Source organism: Cyclospora cayetanensis, unplaced genomic scaffold (assembly GCF_002999335.1).
Source record: "Cyclospora cayetanensis isolate NF1_C8 unplaced genomic scaffold, CcayRef3 CcayRef3_contig_272, whole genome shotgun sequence".
Classification (NCBI taxonomy): domain Eukaryota; phylum Apicomplexa; class Conoidasida; order Eucoccidiorida; family Eimeriidae; genus Cyclospora; species Cyclospora cayetanensis.
Window position 1 is genome coordinate 22,708 of NW_020312228.1, and position 13,631 is coordinate 36,338.

The following is a 13,631-nucleotide window of genomic DNA, read 5'->3' on the forward strand; positions in this document are numbered from 1 at the left end:
GAATCACAAACGCTCCTCTATTAACCACTCTTGTTGACTTCTGCTACCTAAGTTCTTTGAAAACTCCCTTATACTGTCTTCCTGGTGCTCACAAGTCCTAGAATCCAGCACTTGTATCGATTCTTGCGCCATACGTGTCACATACCTGCGCGGTAAAGCCCATTAACAATTCAAGAAGCTTGAAAACCGTTTGAGGAAGCCAATAATAATAGTTTTGTTGCACCCCTAACCTTTCGGAAAACTGCTAGAACAAGAAGGTGCACAGGTTCGTTTTTGAGCAGACGGCAACGGATTCTAGCCACTTGGCCACAAGCTTCATCGTTTGGCCATCAACTTGTGCATTATGTAAATTATGTCGATTCATGAGGACCGAATTTCTAGGCACAGGAAACACAGCATACTTCCGCCTATCCTAAGTACCTGCTTGTTTTGGACATACGTTTGCTTGCACGAGCTAGCTGTCCTCAAAAGCCGTCCGCTGCTGAGAGTGACTCACCTCAAAGCACCAGCTCCACGTCCAGACGGGCAAGGGTCTCCCCACAGTAGATCACAGATGCGGGACAGCAACGGGTAGAAGCGTGCTCCCTTGTATCACACGACCTCTTAGCACAAGAGAGAAAATCATGCCAAGCAAGTATATTTTTTGTGTGCACACAGTCGCACATACTGCAGACGAGCGCCGTTATGGTGATCGTTTTCCGCCTCAGGGTGCTTCGCAGTGGGTATATTATGATCTTAATGAAGGCAGGATATTCAGGCACTCGAGAACGTATGAACTAGCTTGAGATCCCTTTCCGTAATGCTATTTCGGGGAGATCCATCGGGCTTCCAGACAAAAAGTCGCACATTTCTATGCAGCTTCGTGAAGCGTGACTGATCGGGAGCTACGGATCAAGTGGGCATATCTGCTATACCTGTCGGCAAAAGCGTAAATGCAATCCTGTCCTCCTGCAGTTCAACAGTAGAGCCCACAGTCAGATAGATCCCAATAATTTGTGCAGCTGCACGGCGTTGCAACAGATCGGTTTCACAACCACTCCGCGGCTTCAGCTACTAAAACTCCGGGCACGAGAATGCATAAGCTGACGCGGAACGCATCTCACACCACACGGAGGGAAAACATTTTGCTGCGGTGTGAGTTCCATAATGGAACGGAAAAACACTCATCTGCTATGTACGAAACGGCACTGCTGAGCAACGTCAGGATGTAAAAGCAACCAAGTCCCCGTTTTGTTTTGAACCTCAGCTTGCCATCCTTAGCGTGGCAGTGTTTCACACCAAACGGCTCTGGAAAAGGCCAATTTGAAAAGAATCGAACGATTTTAACTACTGAGAACACAGGGATTAAATTAACCGCGTATGCTGTCAAGTAAATCACCAATAGGAGGGGTCGGAACTTGTGATTCACAGCAATGTTGTTAAGGGGGTAAAAGCTTACGCACATGCATCACCGTCGGCACGTTTTTGGTACCAACACCGGGTTATGTCCCAAAACGCCTGTTAATTCCTGCACTTTGCATTCTCCAGCAGATCCTCCGTTCCTCGTTTACTCTCCACACGTTGTGGGTGTTTCTGATACCGTGGAATTGAAAATCAAGTTGACTTAGAGGTTAGCTCAATACGGCGCGCTGGACGAAAATCAGGTGGCGAGCGCGCTGGCAGCCTGCCATTCTGTAGCACAGCTACTACCTCGTTCAAAATATCTATCTATACTTGTCGTTTATCTGCCCAGATTTTAATTACAGCTCCCTTACTCATAACTAGTTGCCAAGCCACTTAGACAGGAAGCATGATTTATACTGTCTCCTGCACTGTGTTCCTGAGCCTTTCATCCCTAATATAAACGCAGTTTCAAAGGCACTTCAACGAGAAGCATGCTTGTAACAGTTTGCTTTTACACTGTGCTCCTGAGCCACTCGCATGAAGGTTTTGCCTAACCTCTTTGAGGTACCGAATCTTCCTTATCAACCAGACCTCGGAAGAATGGTGCTGAGAAGTCCATAAGTTACTTTCCTCAGTGCTTCCTGGCACACTAACTTTCACAGCACGCATCTGTGCCCACATGCGGGCTTTTCATTGAGACACCCATGGCATGGTTACGGATACGCAATGGTGCACGGGTCCAGCATAGAAGTCACAGATTGTAATAGGACCTAATTCCGAGTTCAAGTAGCTGTCAACTGGTGCAGCCCTTCCAATGCGTGCGCTCTGGCGCCTTCCGGCAAATTTAGTAAGCCTTAGGAACTGGGCCTACGAGTGAACAGTCACAGAGTGCATCTGCACAGTCCCCTCGCACAACAGATCCACTTCACATTCAGCGCCGAGCAAAGCCAACAAATTTTTACACATAAACTTGGGCTTGCAGCATTGCAAAATTTGATCTTATTGGGTCGCTAAACCAGATGTATCCTCTGGAACCGTCTCACTACACCGGATCCTTCGTTGGGGTTTTCAATTCCCCTGTTACGTTTTACTCGCTCTGCATACAGCCTGTTTCCGCTGGGGTCCAGCCCAATGCGCCAGTTTTTTTAATAGCCTGCATGTGCTTGCAGTTTCGCATTATATGAACCAAGTTCCCACAATACGATAGCAGCACGCGCGCTGTTTGGTAGGGCTCTCTAAGGCTGCTTAGGAGGGTTGAACCCCTCTGACATTCGCTTTCATTCACCTTGGACTGCACGCTAAAGCCGGTTGACACAGCCTTGATACTCTTAGATTCTGAATCTTTCATAAGCTCTTTCTTCTCAGCCAAAGATGCAGGAGTTACGCTCTTTTGCTGCTGAGACATCAAGTACTCAGTCGTTTGCATAATTCCCATTGAATAGCGCTTAAACGCTGACTTGCGGCCCAGCCTGAGATTACCTGACATGACATTTTGGGCAGACCGTGAATGAATCACTGAATAAGCAACAGCTCGTCCATGTTGTGGATTGTGTAGTGACCCACAGTTGCATATATTTGCCACACCAACTCACTGCTAGAATCCCGATCTTCAGCAATTTAGACGATGTTAACTTCTTCCAAGGCTTGCTTTTAACTGAAGGCAAAAACCGGTGGGTCTAGGCTTTATGAAGGCTTGAAATGCAGTAATTTGTGCAGGCAGGCGCTTCACTCTACATAAGTGAACTCAACATTTAAGTGCCTTCCCTTATATTAGATATGCCTCAAAGATCACTTTTTCTCTTCCTCGGGAGGTACAAAGCAAGGTACATTCAGACTGGCCGATGAAATTTTCGAGCGTTTTCCACCTTGACGGCCAACTTACTTTCTGGTCGCCATGGCCCCATCAATGCACCCATTATACTTTATGTTCGACGAGTTATTGCCTTCTGCATGACGTACACCTACTGCGTCCACAGTGGCTTGCAGGCCGGACTATGCCGTCCCTACAGGCGTTCGGGGACTGTTCACTTCCATCGCCAGAGGGGTTTCCCTCGAAGAGTGTCTGTCAAAGAAAATCAGGCTATTGAATTACCAAATGACGTACTGGCAACCACACAACTGTTGTGGGGATAGTGATATCCGAGTGTATCCACAGCCAGTGGATGAGCGGGGAAAAGGTGCATCGATTCATGCGGAAGCACCAAGTGTAATCCTCATTCAAGGTATCTGTAGGGAGGCTCCAAACTTCAAACTGCAGACGAACTAAATAAAACGTTAGCGAATGCTTCTTGAATGAGCTTCCGCCTTCCCCTGTACGCAGTCGTTAGAGTTACCAACATTAGGGGAGAGGGTGCTGTGGAGGTTGAGCTACCAGGAAGCGCTAGGGAAAGCACCTCTTGATCTACTCAACACCCGCTTTATGCTTCTGAGATCGATTAGATGTATTGGGTGCCTCAACAAGCTTAGGCAAACTCTCCATGAAAGAGGCGGAGGAGCGCACTATAAGAGAAGATATTTCCAAGCATGTCTTCCGTCAAAATGGCTCTGCAACTGGTTTTTACTAATGGAAATGTGATTTTGTTCTAGGCAGATCAGCAACAGGAGTAGGCAGATATCCAAAAAGATTCCGTGAGCACCTGACGAATTTTTAGGAATATCATCCCGGATAGGGGTCAAAGTTAACCCATGCATTTCGGCGTGGCTTGATGAACCTCGTAGACATGGATCATAGTATGCCCCCCGCGAACCGCCCTGAGACAGTTGGACAGACCGACCACAACAACCGTGCTTTCCCCCAGCATACCCTACGATTTATCTTGGGAGGTTGATAGACACATTGCTTCTCTCACGTGCGCTGCTTTCTCGTCTCTGCCTGCTTGGTGAGTGGACATAGCCACGGAGCTCTTCCGCTGTCCTGCATGCGGCTTGGCCAGGCATACAATTATGGAAAACTTGGACGTAGCTTTTGAAATGTAGCGAGGAAGGAATAGGAGACTAAGCCACACTAGAACACTCTCTAATACAGTAGTGATGCTAAACTAAGAAGTAACAGGGAAGTGCTTCTTTGCTTTATGTGTCCGTTTATCTTATTCATTGCAGGGTACTGTCGGCTTGACAGAACACGACACAACGTTGGTTGTGGGTTTACTAGACGCAGTAGTGAATGCTCGGATTGCGTTAAGTGTGCAGCTACACCCATGCTAGCTGCCCGTCTCCCGTCCTGTAGGGAACTGCAAGGGTTACGGGCAAGGGAATGCGGGATATATTTTGACAATCATCCAGATATTTTTAAAAAGGTTGGTAGTGAGTTTGACTTTAAGTGTCTGCCTTCGGCGACCTTAGGAGGAGTTTTACAAACGAGGCTTAGGCAGGTGAGTGGAACCCCACTATGCGAAGACAGCCTCTAAGAAGGGTGGCTTCTCCTAAACATCCCCTATTGAATAAAGCAGTGAACTGCTAAAAATAAAATCCAGCTGATAATCGCTTGAGGGCTTTGTCGTCGCTGAGTATTGCTTCTGGCTTTGTGTACTGTTAAAAGAATCCATAGGAGACACCTTTTTTGCACAAGTGTGGAGACAATGAGCAGGAGGGGATGCCGCAATGCTAACCGTGGGTTACTGTATAAGGAGACAACAGACTGCCGAGGGGAAGCAAGGGCGCGCACGGAATTGAACCATGAACCTGCCGATCTGCAGTCGGCCGCTCTACCATTGAGCTACACACCCACGCAGGGAAAAGCAAATAAACTTTAGTTTCCATGTGCTAGTTACACGGCCAAATCGTGTAACCTATTTATGAATTATGGGCGAATTCCATCTACAATGAAGAGCTGGACTTTTATTCAGGATCAAGCTAAACTCGCAAAGACTCACTGTTCTAGACCTAGCTAACGAGCGAAATGCTCCTGGGTTTGCACGAGCAACAAAGCGGGCCCTTGCGTTTCAAAATTTGTAGAAAGGTGCTATTGCTTGATATCAAAGTATTAATGTAGAGCATATGGACAACATGGCTGTAGACATGTGGCACAGTTCTGAGAGGTCCAGAATCTGTGTTTGGAACGTTGGATTGACAGTAACAGGCTACGAATGCCAGCGGCAAGAGCAAATGTAAACCATGGATAACACTTTTAATGGGGCGGCCACTTTGAAAGTAGCGCCATCCTTCTGGAAGTCCTCTACAGTTACTCTTACCTCCTCCAGCTTATTTTAATCAGCCTAGTGATGAATGTAGTTGAATTAGTCACTCGCTGCCCAAGGTGCACGATATGCCGATCAAGCCAAGTGAGTGCGAGAAGGATGTAGGCTGCGTTTCACTATACCCAGTCAGTTTCTGTGTGCCTTCTCTTAGGCTGTGCCTCGAGACATTGCATTTAGCATATTGGAGACACTCAACACGAAGGCAGCACCAGGCACTTTCCCAAAATGATGGATTCAGGGTACTGGGTACCAAGACAGTCGATCCGAATAGATTAAATCAAATCTAAGCATCTATTCAAAGGGTGCAAAACGTTGCGAGCCACCATAGGAGGAGTTGATACGAAGGTTTGTACGACGCAGTAGAAACCCGCATACGCTGTTTGACTGCAATGCACCACAAACATCTGGGAACAAACGCGCGATCACCTCCACACCTTCGAAAAATCTTTAGTTCACAGCGCGGTGGAGGTGAAATACCTTGAACCTAAATCTAATGATCCCCACCGGGCCGCTGCACCGTTGAACTACACACCCGCACGCGGCATCGCCCACAAGGCTCCCCCTAATGCTTCGTTTTAGGGAAAGAAATATGGGTATGAATACGTTAACACCAGGCAGAACACATGCCTCCACCAAACAGAGAGCAAAAAGTAACAGATGACCAAGGGCGCGCACGGAATTGAACCATGAACCTGCCGATCTGCAGTCGGCCGCTCTACCATTGAGCTACACACCCGCACGCAACAGCGCGCCTGATGAATAGTAAATATTCTGTAATACTCCAGATTTTTTGCCCGCAGAATGAGTTTGGGCTAACATGATTGCATAGTCCAAAAGCAGTTGTGAATGTTGACTGATAGAATACCGCAGAAAGGGACTTGTGTCGCTGTGTTCTAGCTCACGAGGTGAGGCGAGGGCCCCCCTTGGCCAGGTCAATTATATTGAGGCGGTGGTAAGCGACACAGTCTGTGGTTTGGGGTTCCTGTAAATACCATTCTAATTTTATTCTTGCGTTTTGACTCTGTCTGCTGTCTGGAGGGAAGTGGGCCTGCTGGTGGCTTATTGCCAGTCCGTTGTGCTGACCTTCTGGTCCGCAGTATCTGCTTTGACACAGCTCTGCCAAAGCACGTCGCCGCTCTTCTTATTTAGCTAGCTCGCTCCAAGCAAAGCATCCACCAGTGCCTGAAGGTCATCAGAACCTCGAGTTTCTGAATGTGCAAGGCCCCGTCCCACAGTAGACCGGTATCGAGTGCCGAGTCAAGTGGATTGTTTCTTAGCACGAGCGCTTGGTCGCCCATTGTCACTGCCTCGCGCTTTCTCTGGGTTTTTTTATCACTTCCAATATCAGCTGAAGCCTACACCGTGGCCGTGCTCTCCGCGCGGTGCTGATTAGAGAAGGAAGGAGGCCCTTTCCTTGGCAAGCACTCGTGACTGGGGGGTTCTTGTTGACGCTGGCCCCTCGGGTTTGCGGAGTCTTTTTTCTTCTGACGTAGCCGCCGCAGTCGGTCGTTTTCTTGCGCTCGCTCGTTTTAATAGGAACCGCCTGGCCTCAGGGCCCTTTGCTTCGCGGGTGATGTGCGAGAGCTGGCCCCCGTGGGAAAGGCAGGAGGATGCCCCTTGGCCAATGTAAGGATTGCCTTGCATTGCTAAGTCGTTAGGAATATAGCCTGCGGCATCCGGGAGGGGGGAGGAAGGCTTCAGCGGCGAAGAAGGGGAGCCAATCGGGGTAAAAGGCCATGGCGTCGACAGCGCACGCTCGCTCGGGCCAGGAGGCCACTGGGGGCGACACTGCCCAGCATCAAACGCTTGTGGCAGAAGTATTAGAAGACACACTAGGACCCCGTTGGGATGAGCGGCGTCACGTGGCTTTAGACTTTTCTTCCCCCATTTATTGTTTGGAGACTCTCATAAGCCGCGATGGCGGCTTGCTGAATCCTCGGCTAAATCTAAGCAATCTGTTGACACTTGACATCTCCAACAACGCGCTGACAGACATTGATTCTGTCGTGTCTGTGGCAAACGGATTCAAAAGGCTGAAGACCCTCAAGGCCTCACACAACCTGATCGCCAAGGCCGACCTTGTGCTGCCCACCCTCATCTCCCTCGATCTCTCATCTAACCAGCTCACACGCCTCCCCTGGTTCGAAGGCATTCGGAATGTAGAGGAGCTCATCCTGTCACAAAATCAGATTAGGGGTATGCTGCGGCAACCAGACCATGCAACGCTTAGCTTGCGCTCTCCTTCGTGGGCACACTGCGCCTGTGGGCGCTACGCAAGCCTTCACGCGATTGAGCTGCTGCTGTGAGCCTGTTCCTTTGGCGAAACAGATTCAAATTTACAGAGCTTCGTGATGCTTGGGAACTTGCGGGCTCTGGACCTGTCGAACAACCAAATAAGCACTCTCCCATCGAATTTCATCCGCGAGCTGGACCATCTTAAAAACCTCACCAAGCTCACAGTAAGCGTGGATATCGAGATACAAGGCCGCCTACGTATAAGCCTATATGGTGCTCCCGTGGCGGTGCTTGCAAATTGCAGGGAGCCGAGGCACCGCACTTTTTAGGCGCATGGGAGGGCGTTTTCTCCGATACCTGAGGGGTTTATCTGCTTGTGACCTTCGCTGCCTTCCGGCTTGTCTGTCTGTCTTTCTGTGGCTTTGTATCTGCGCCTCAGAAAGTGGACTTTCGGCGAAATGATTGCACCTCCTGGTTTCCAGAGTATGCGGCCGTCTTTATCTTAAACGCAATCTCCGCGGGGCAGCACATCGCGGAGCTCGACGGGGACATCATAAATCTTCGCACGCATGCAGATCTCCAAGCTGCGGGGGATGCTGTGCTCGCGAGGCTTGGCGAGTGAGCTTTTCGTAGGGCCCCTGCGGCTTTTGGAGCCTTGCAAAACCTTCTGTCCACCCTAGGGGTCCTCTCAAGTGGTGTTTTGCCAATGCGGTTTGACGCACAGTGGGCCTTTTAGCTCTCAAAAAGGGTTCTTTTGCTCTTGGGCATATACGGGCGGCTAGGAGCTTTTTGCACATGGGCTGTTTCCACGTGCTTGGAGCGCAGTGCTCCTGAAAGAGCTCTATTTGCAGACAATGGTGTGCACCTTGATGAGGGTGCCCGGTGGCCTCTGCGGTTTTTTCAGCTTTGACGCAACCTATATGGAGCGTCAAGAGGCAGCGGCGAGCAGGCCTCAGTTCGCAAAATACGCAATAAAGGTCTGCGAATGACGGGTTTCTCGGATTGCTCCCGCTGTACTGTTCAACGCGAGCCTTTAGTTCAAGTCCTTTGCTCTGCAGCGCCTGGCCTCTGCACTCCTGAGGTTTGTAGGGCAGTGGTAGTGGGGCTCTTCAGAGGTGCCTGTGGGCTTGCTGGCTCCAGTGGACTTTGATGGTGGTGTGTAGTGATGCGGAGAGTGTCTCTACGGGTAGGCACGGTTGGCTGGAGAGGACGGAGATGCGACTATTGGCCGCCTAACAGGGCTTCTCGAGAAGGTGCTCACTGTACCTACGGGTGCAGCTGCTGAGGTCGGGGCAACATTCTACGATATTTGCACGAGGGTATGCCGTGCCACAGCTGTTTCTTTGTCTACGGTGGGGAACGTGTTGCGGGCAAAGGGTGGTGCTTCTCCTGCAGCTGGGAGGGCCGTGGCGAAGACGTCGCAGAGGTGCCACCTATCTCTCCTCTCAGAGGCGAGATAGGTGGCACCTGTGTGACGTCTTCGGTAGTAAGATTCGCAAGGTGGGGCAGTATGGGTGTCGCGCGCGTGTTAGGTCCGTGGCATGGAGGAGGAGGCCCGCGTTACGGTTTTTTGGAAGTATTATTCTACCTCAGAGAAGGTAGGGTGCCATGCGGCCTGGACTTGTTAGCGGAAGGAGGGGCGGGGGGTAGGGGGCATGGAGAAGCAACATCGAACACTTGGTGTGGAGCCGCGCTTGTTTGCAGCGTTGGTGGTGTGCTTTCACGGATCTCTCTAGAGATAGGGGGTCTACCAGGATCCTTGTTTTATGTGTCTCTCTATGCCCCTAATTGTTTGCTCTTTTGCCTGTTTGGAAGGCCCGGAAAAACGCCTCTAGGGAGATGGTGCAGCGTGCGCAGCTTGCAGTGGAGCACAGCGAGGAAGCACGGCCCCTCATCCTGCGGTAAGGCCGCACTCATTTTTTCTTAGTCGTATGTGGGAGTTAGGGTCGTGCTTGGCGGGGTTTATATTTCCGGAGCTGCAGTGGGGTGTGGAGTGGCCAGTGTGCTCATTCTCTGCTTAAAAGAGTCTTTTCCACAGGATGCTTCGAATGCCGTGTCTCTTCTTTGCCTTTTCCGTGGCAGCTTTCTGTATGATATCTTGGATGCATTACCTGCTGCAATCATTTATCAGAGGCGTCGTGTGGGTGCCAGCTTTGCCGTGTTTTCTCCCTTCCTGTCCGTGCTGCTGTTGCGTGTGCGCTTCATGTGCTGTTTTCTTGTGCTGCCGCCCCTTGTCCGCGTGCAGCGGCATTGCGAGTCTCTGCATCGTCACCGAGGGCTCTCTTGCGCACGAAGTCTCAGTGGCGCTTGCGCGGTTGGCGCGGCAAGAATTCACCTCGCAAACAGAAGGGGATTGCGGGGGGCAAGCGGCAGAAGTGATTGCTGAGGTTGTCGTACCTTCGCTTCTGGAGTTCTCTGGGCAGGTAGGCATGTGACCAGCTAGTTGCGCCTAGCCACTGCAGCTAGCCAGTTCCAAGGGTTGTATAGCGGTAGCTGGCTGCGTCCCTGTTTGTCTTGATAAGCATGTCGGGGGAAAGAGGGCTGGCCACGCTAGGTGGCGCGGACGGCAACAGACAAGGAATATTGCTGACCTGCAAAATTTGGGGGTATTACAAAAACCGATCATTGCTTACTGAAGTATTGGTCTTTATCTTGGCCCAATCTGCTGAGCTAACGGTGCAGCAACAACAGAGCAACTTTACGGGTTCTTGTAGATCCCGATTTAAGCTGCTAGGGGATGCATTTCATGACCAGCTGCGAGAATCGAACCCCGTATCTATATAATCGAATCCGTGTCGCATGCCCATGTGCCTTTTGCGCTGGCCTTAGGAACGCATGTTGATGGACGTCTTGACTGGTCTAGTGACAGGAACCGAGTGCCTCGCCATGGCGCTCGCTCTCAGCAGCTGTGTCCCGCTTCTTGCAGACCTTTTGACGCTATGCGGTCCGACAGCGTACGTTAGCTGCTTTATGGGGGGAGTGATTTTAGCGCAATGCTCTGTCTTCACAGTGCGCACTCAGAATCACAGCTGCATAGAGGCCTCTGGGGGCTTGCCTGTAGAACCCGACTGTGCATGCACAACTCCGTATTTGCCCAACTGCATCTGTAAAGGCCCGGATCATTACTGACGGGTGTTGCAGGGACGCAACAAGGGGTTCACCTGCGACTCGTGTCCGCACAGGGAGACGGCGTTGTGTGGTCTCTTTCTGAGAACTCCTTCCGGAGAAGTGATGTTGAAGGCTTTCTAGCTAGCTTGTGGGGTTCGGGGAATGGCGCGTTGGCTGCGGGAAATCACGTATAGGTATACTTTTGAACCCAGCTGTACACTTTCGCATGCTCCATGCAGGTCCCTATGCAAGGTACTCTCGATGGTTTGCCTGGCCGAAGAAAACTGCTCGGAGGCGGCTGGCCAGGGCATACCTCAGGTGCGAGTTTACAGCATTTCTTTCATGAGCTGTAGTCGCAACAAAGGGGTCCAGGGCGGGGCTGTGCGCCAGGGAAAGGAGCATTTGTCGAAGCACTTGGCTCGGTTGTGTCCTTTACTGAGTGCTTGAACACTGAAGCGGCTTCACCCGTGTGGCTATCTCGAGTAACCGTCTTAGGGCGTCTAAGCCCTCCTGCTGAGAATGCGTGAATTAAGAACCCCTTTTGTGTGCCTGCACGACCTCTCCCTCTTCAGAATTTCGTGCTCGCCTCTTCACAGGCGGTTGGCGCTGCGTCACGAAGTGGAGCCTGTGATGTAGTTTTTGCTAGTGCAGGGTGTGTCTTCGCGTACTTTCCTAGGTAGGTAGGGGTCGTTCCTAGCGACAGATCTGTAACTCTCGCAGCAGGTGCTCTGGGGTGTGTGCGTGCACGTGCAGCTTTTGTGCCATCGTGTGGTGGAAGACGGAATTCCCACAGACAACGAGGGCCTCATCTTGTTCTGCCACCTGTGCACTATTATGGGGTAGGCCCCGATTTTTGTCTCGTGTAGTCATCTTTGATGTGAACCTATCGCCAATCTCTTGCTCGCGGCGGCACCGCCCGAGTCTCCTTCAGACCTGCTCATTGTGTGTGTATGTGTGTGTGTGTGTGTGTGTGTGTGTGTGTCTGCGTGTGTGTCTGTTTGTGTGTTTGTGTGTGTCTGTAACATTGGCCGCTCTCTACAGTCGCTGTGCATGGTTTAACAAGAAGGTGGCTCTCCATCTAACGAATGCGAATATTCACACTCGCATCTTAATTCCTAAGCTCCGCGATCTTATCGGCGAGCGCGAGGCCACCAGCCGCCTGCCGATTGTTCAGGTATGTGACCCTTGCCCTCCCTGTTTTCCCCTGCGTTTCCTTCATCAAAGGTCCAGAGGACTTACATTTCCGGTGCTAAGTATATGTCACCGCGCCTTGCCGATGGCCCCAGCCAGTGAGAGGTTCTGCAGGAGGGCTCTCCTGCAGAAGCTCTCCCTGCATGCACATATTAACACATATGCCTCTGTGCATCGGTGCTTCTCGCTTTGTTGCACAAGGCTAAAGTCGCAGGGGCCATCATCGGCGTATTGAGCGGCATGATTCGCAGCTGCGAGGAGGTGCGTGGGCCTGCGTGGGGTCGGAGCATGCATCCTGTGCTTGCGTGTTGTTTCAGTAGCAGGATGGTATTCTAGGGGGCACGGAGCCCGTGACATTGGCTGAGCAAGTCTTAGGAGGGCCTGCTGTTTTTTCGTTGTGGTGCTCTTAGTTTTAGCTTTAAAGGCACCAGTACGTGGGAGAGAGGGGAGCTCGTACAGCTGACCCCGGCGCATGTGCTGGCCTTGGCATGCTACGTCTCAGGCTATGAGTACTTGCTGCAACAACTACCACCTCGTGGATTTGTTGCTTCCGGCCATGAAGGAAGAACTCGCGGACCCGGTAATCCTCGCGGCTAGCTGCACTGGTGCGACGTTTTTTGCCTGGCCTTCACCTTCCCTTATATGGCTGGTAACCAAGGTCTGCTTCGTTGTCTCTTGAACGCAGAGCGTTTGAGGGCTGCTGCGGATGTCTGCGTGCATGCAAGCGGTAGTAGCTTGCGAGAGCATCCAACGCACTAAGTTGTAAGATTTTGAGCTTTTCGTTCAGGGGTCCGCGTCATTTTGGAGAACCCTCAGCAGCGCCAAGAGTTACTGCGTTATGTGACAGAAGAAATGAGGGGCTTTGAGTCCTTGTTGCAGTATCTTGGAGGGCCTCGCTACACTGCCATGTGCGACAGGGCGGAGCTTGCTCTGAAAAACGAAGACAAGGTCTGTCCTGTTTCTTTTGCTCTGTACTCTGGCATTCCGCTTCCTCTTGGGCAGAGCTGAGCAGTGTGTGTGCCGTGTCTTCCAAGAGATGATGATATACAGAATGCGATTGCTGCCGACGGGCTTGGAGCGAAGCCCGAGGAGGACACCGGGAGTTCAGCGGGGAGGAGATAGGGATAGTAGGGAGGGGTCCGGCCGTAGGAAGACTCTGGGAGCAGCGACTGTGCAGGAGAGGCTAGATTGCACTCTCTGTTCTCTCTTCTGTGGTCTTCATTCCGAGGCTTCATTAGCTGTTACCCCTTAATAAGCTGTCTGATCTCGATGCATGCGCGCTGCTCTGCTTGTAAGTGTGCGTGTGTGTGTGTATGTGTGTGTGTGTGTGTGTGTGTGTGTGTGTGTGTGTGTGTGTGTGTGTGTGTGTTTGGGTGTGTGTGTGTGTGTGTGTGTGCGTGTGTGTGTGTGTGTGTGCTGGTGTAAGAGGGCAAGAGAGAACTTCACTGATAATAGTATCTCGTACGCTTTTCTTGCTTTGAACATATAGAGGATGTTTTTGGCTTATTTGTTTGTGTT

At 51.1% G+C, this 13,631-nt stretch overlaps 1 protein-coding gene and 2 non-coding genes across 3 annotated transcripts; 1 reads left to right on the plus strand and 2 right to left on the minus strand.

The window, feature by feature from the left end:
* Nucleotides 1-5,036: 5,036 nt before the first annotated feature.
* Nucleotides 5,037-5,108, minus strand: Trnac-gca. Its single transcript has one exon. It is a non-coding gene; the product is annotated as a tRNA-Cys (tRNA).
* A 1,135-nt stretch (nucleotides 5,109-6,243) lies between these two features.
* On the minus strand, nucleotides 6,244-6,315 carry Trnac-gca. Its single transcript has one exon. It is a non-coding gene; the product is annotated as a tRNA-Cys (tRNA).
* A 1,000-nt stretch (nucleotides 6,316-7,315) lies between these two features.
* Nucleotides 7,316-13,121, plus strand: LOC34622225. Its single transcript, XM_026338542.1, has 13 exons — nucleotides 7,316-7,775; nucleotides 7,908-8,038; nucleotides 8,254-8,432; nucleotides 8,719-8,791; nucleotides 9,005-9,151; nucleotides 9,347-9,412; nucleotides 9,630-9,715; nucleotides 10,060-10,237; nucleotides 10,644-10,768; nucleotides 11,162-11,240; nucleotides 12,315-12,374; nucleotides 12,616-12,718; nucleotides 12,901-13,121. Exons 1-13 carry the CDS (start codon nucleotides 7,316-7,318, stop codon nucleotides 13,119-13,121), a joined length of 1,908 nt encoding a protein of 635 aa, XP_026194327.1.
* The last annotated feature ends 510 nt before the right edge of the window (nucleotides 13,122-13,631 follow it).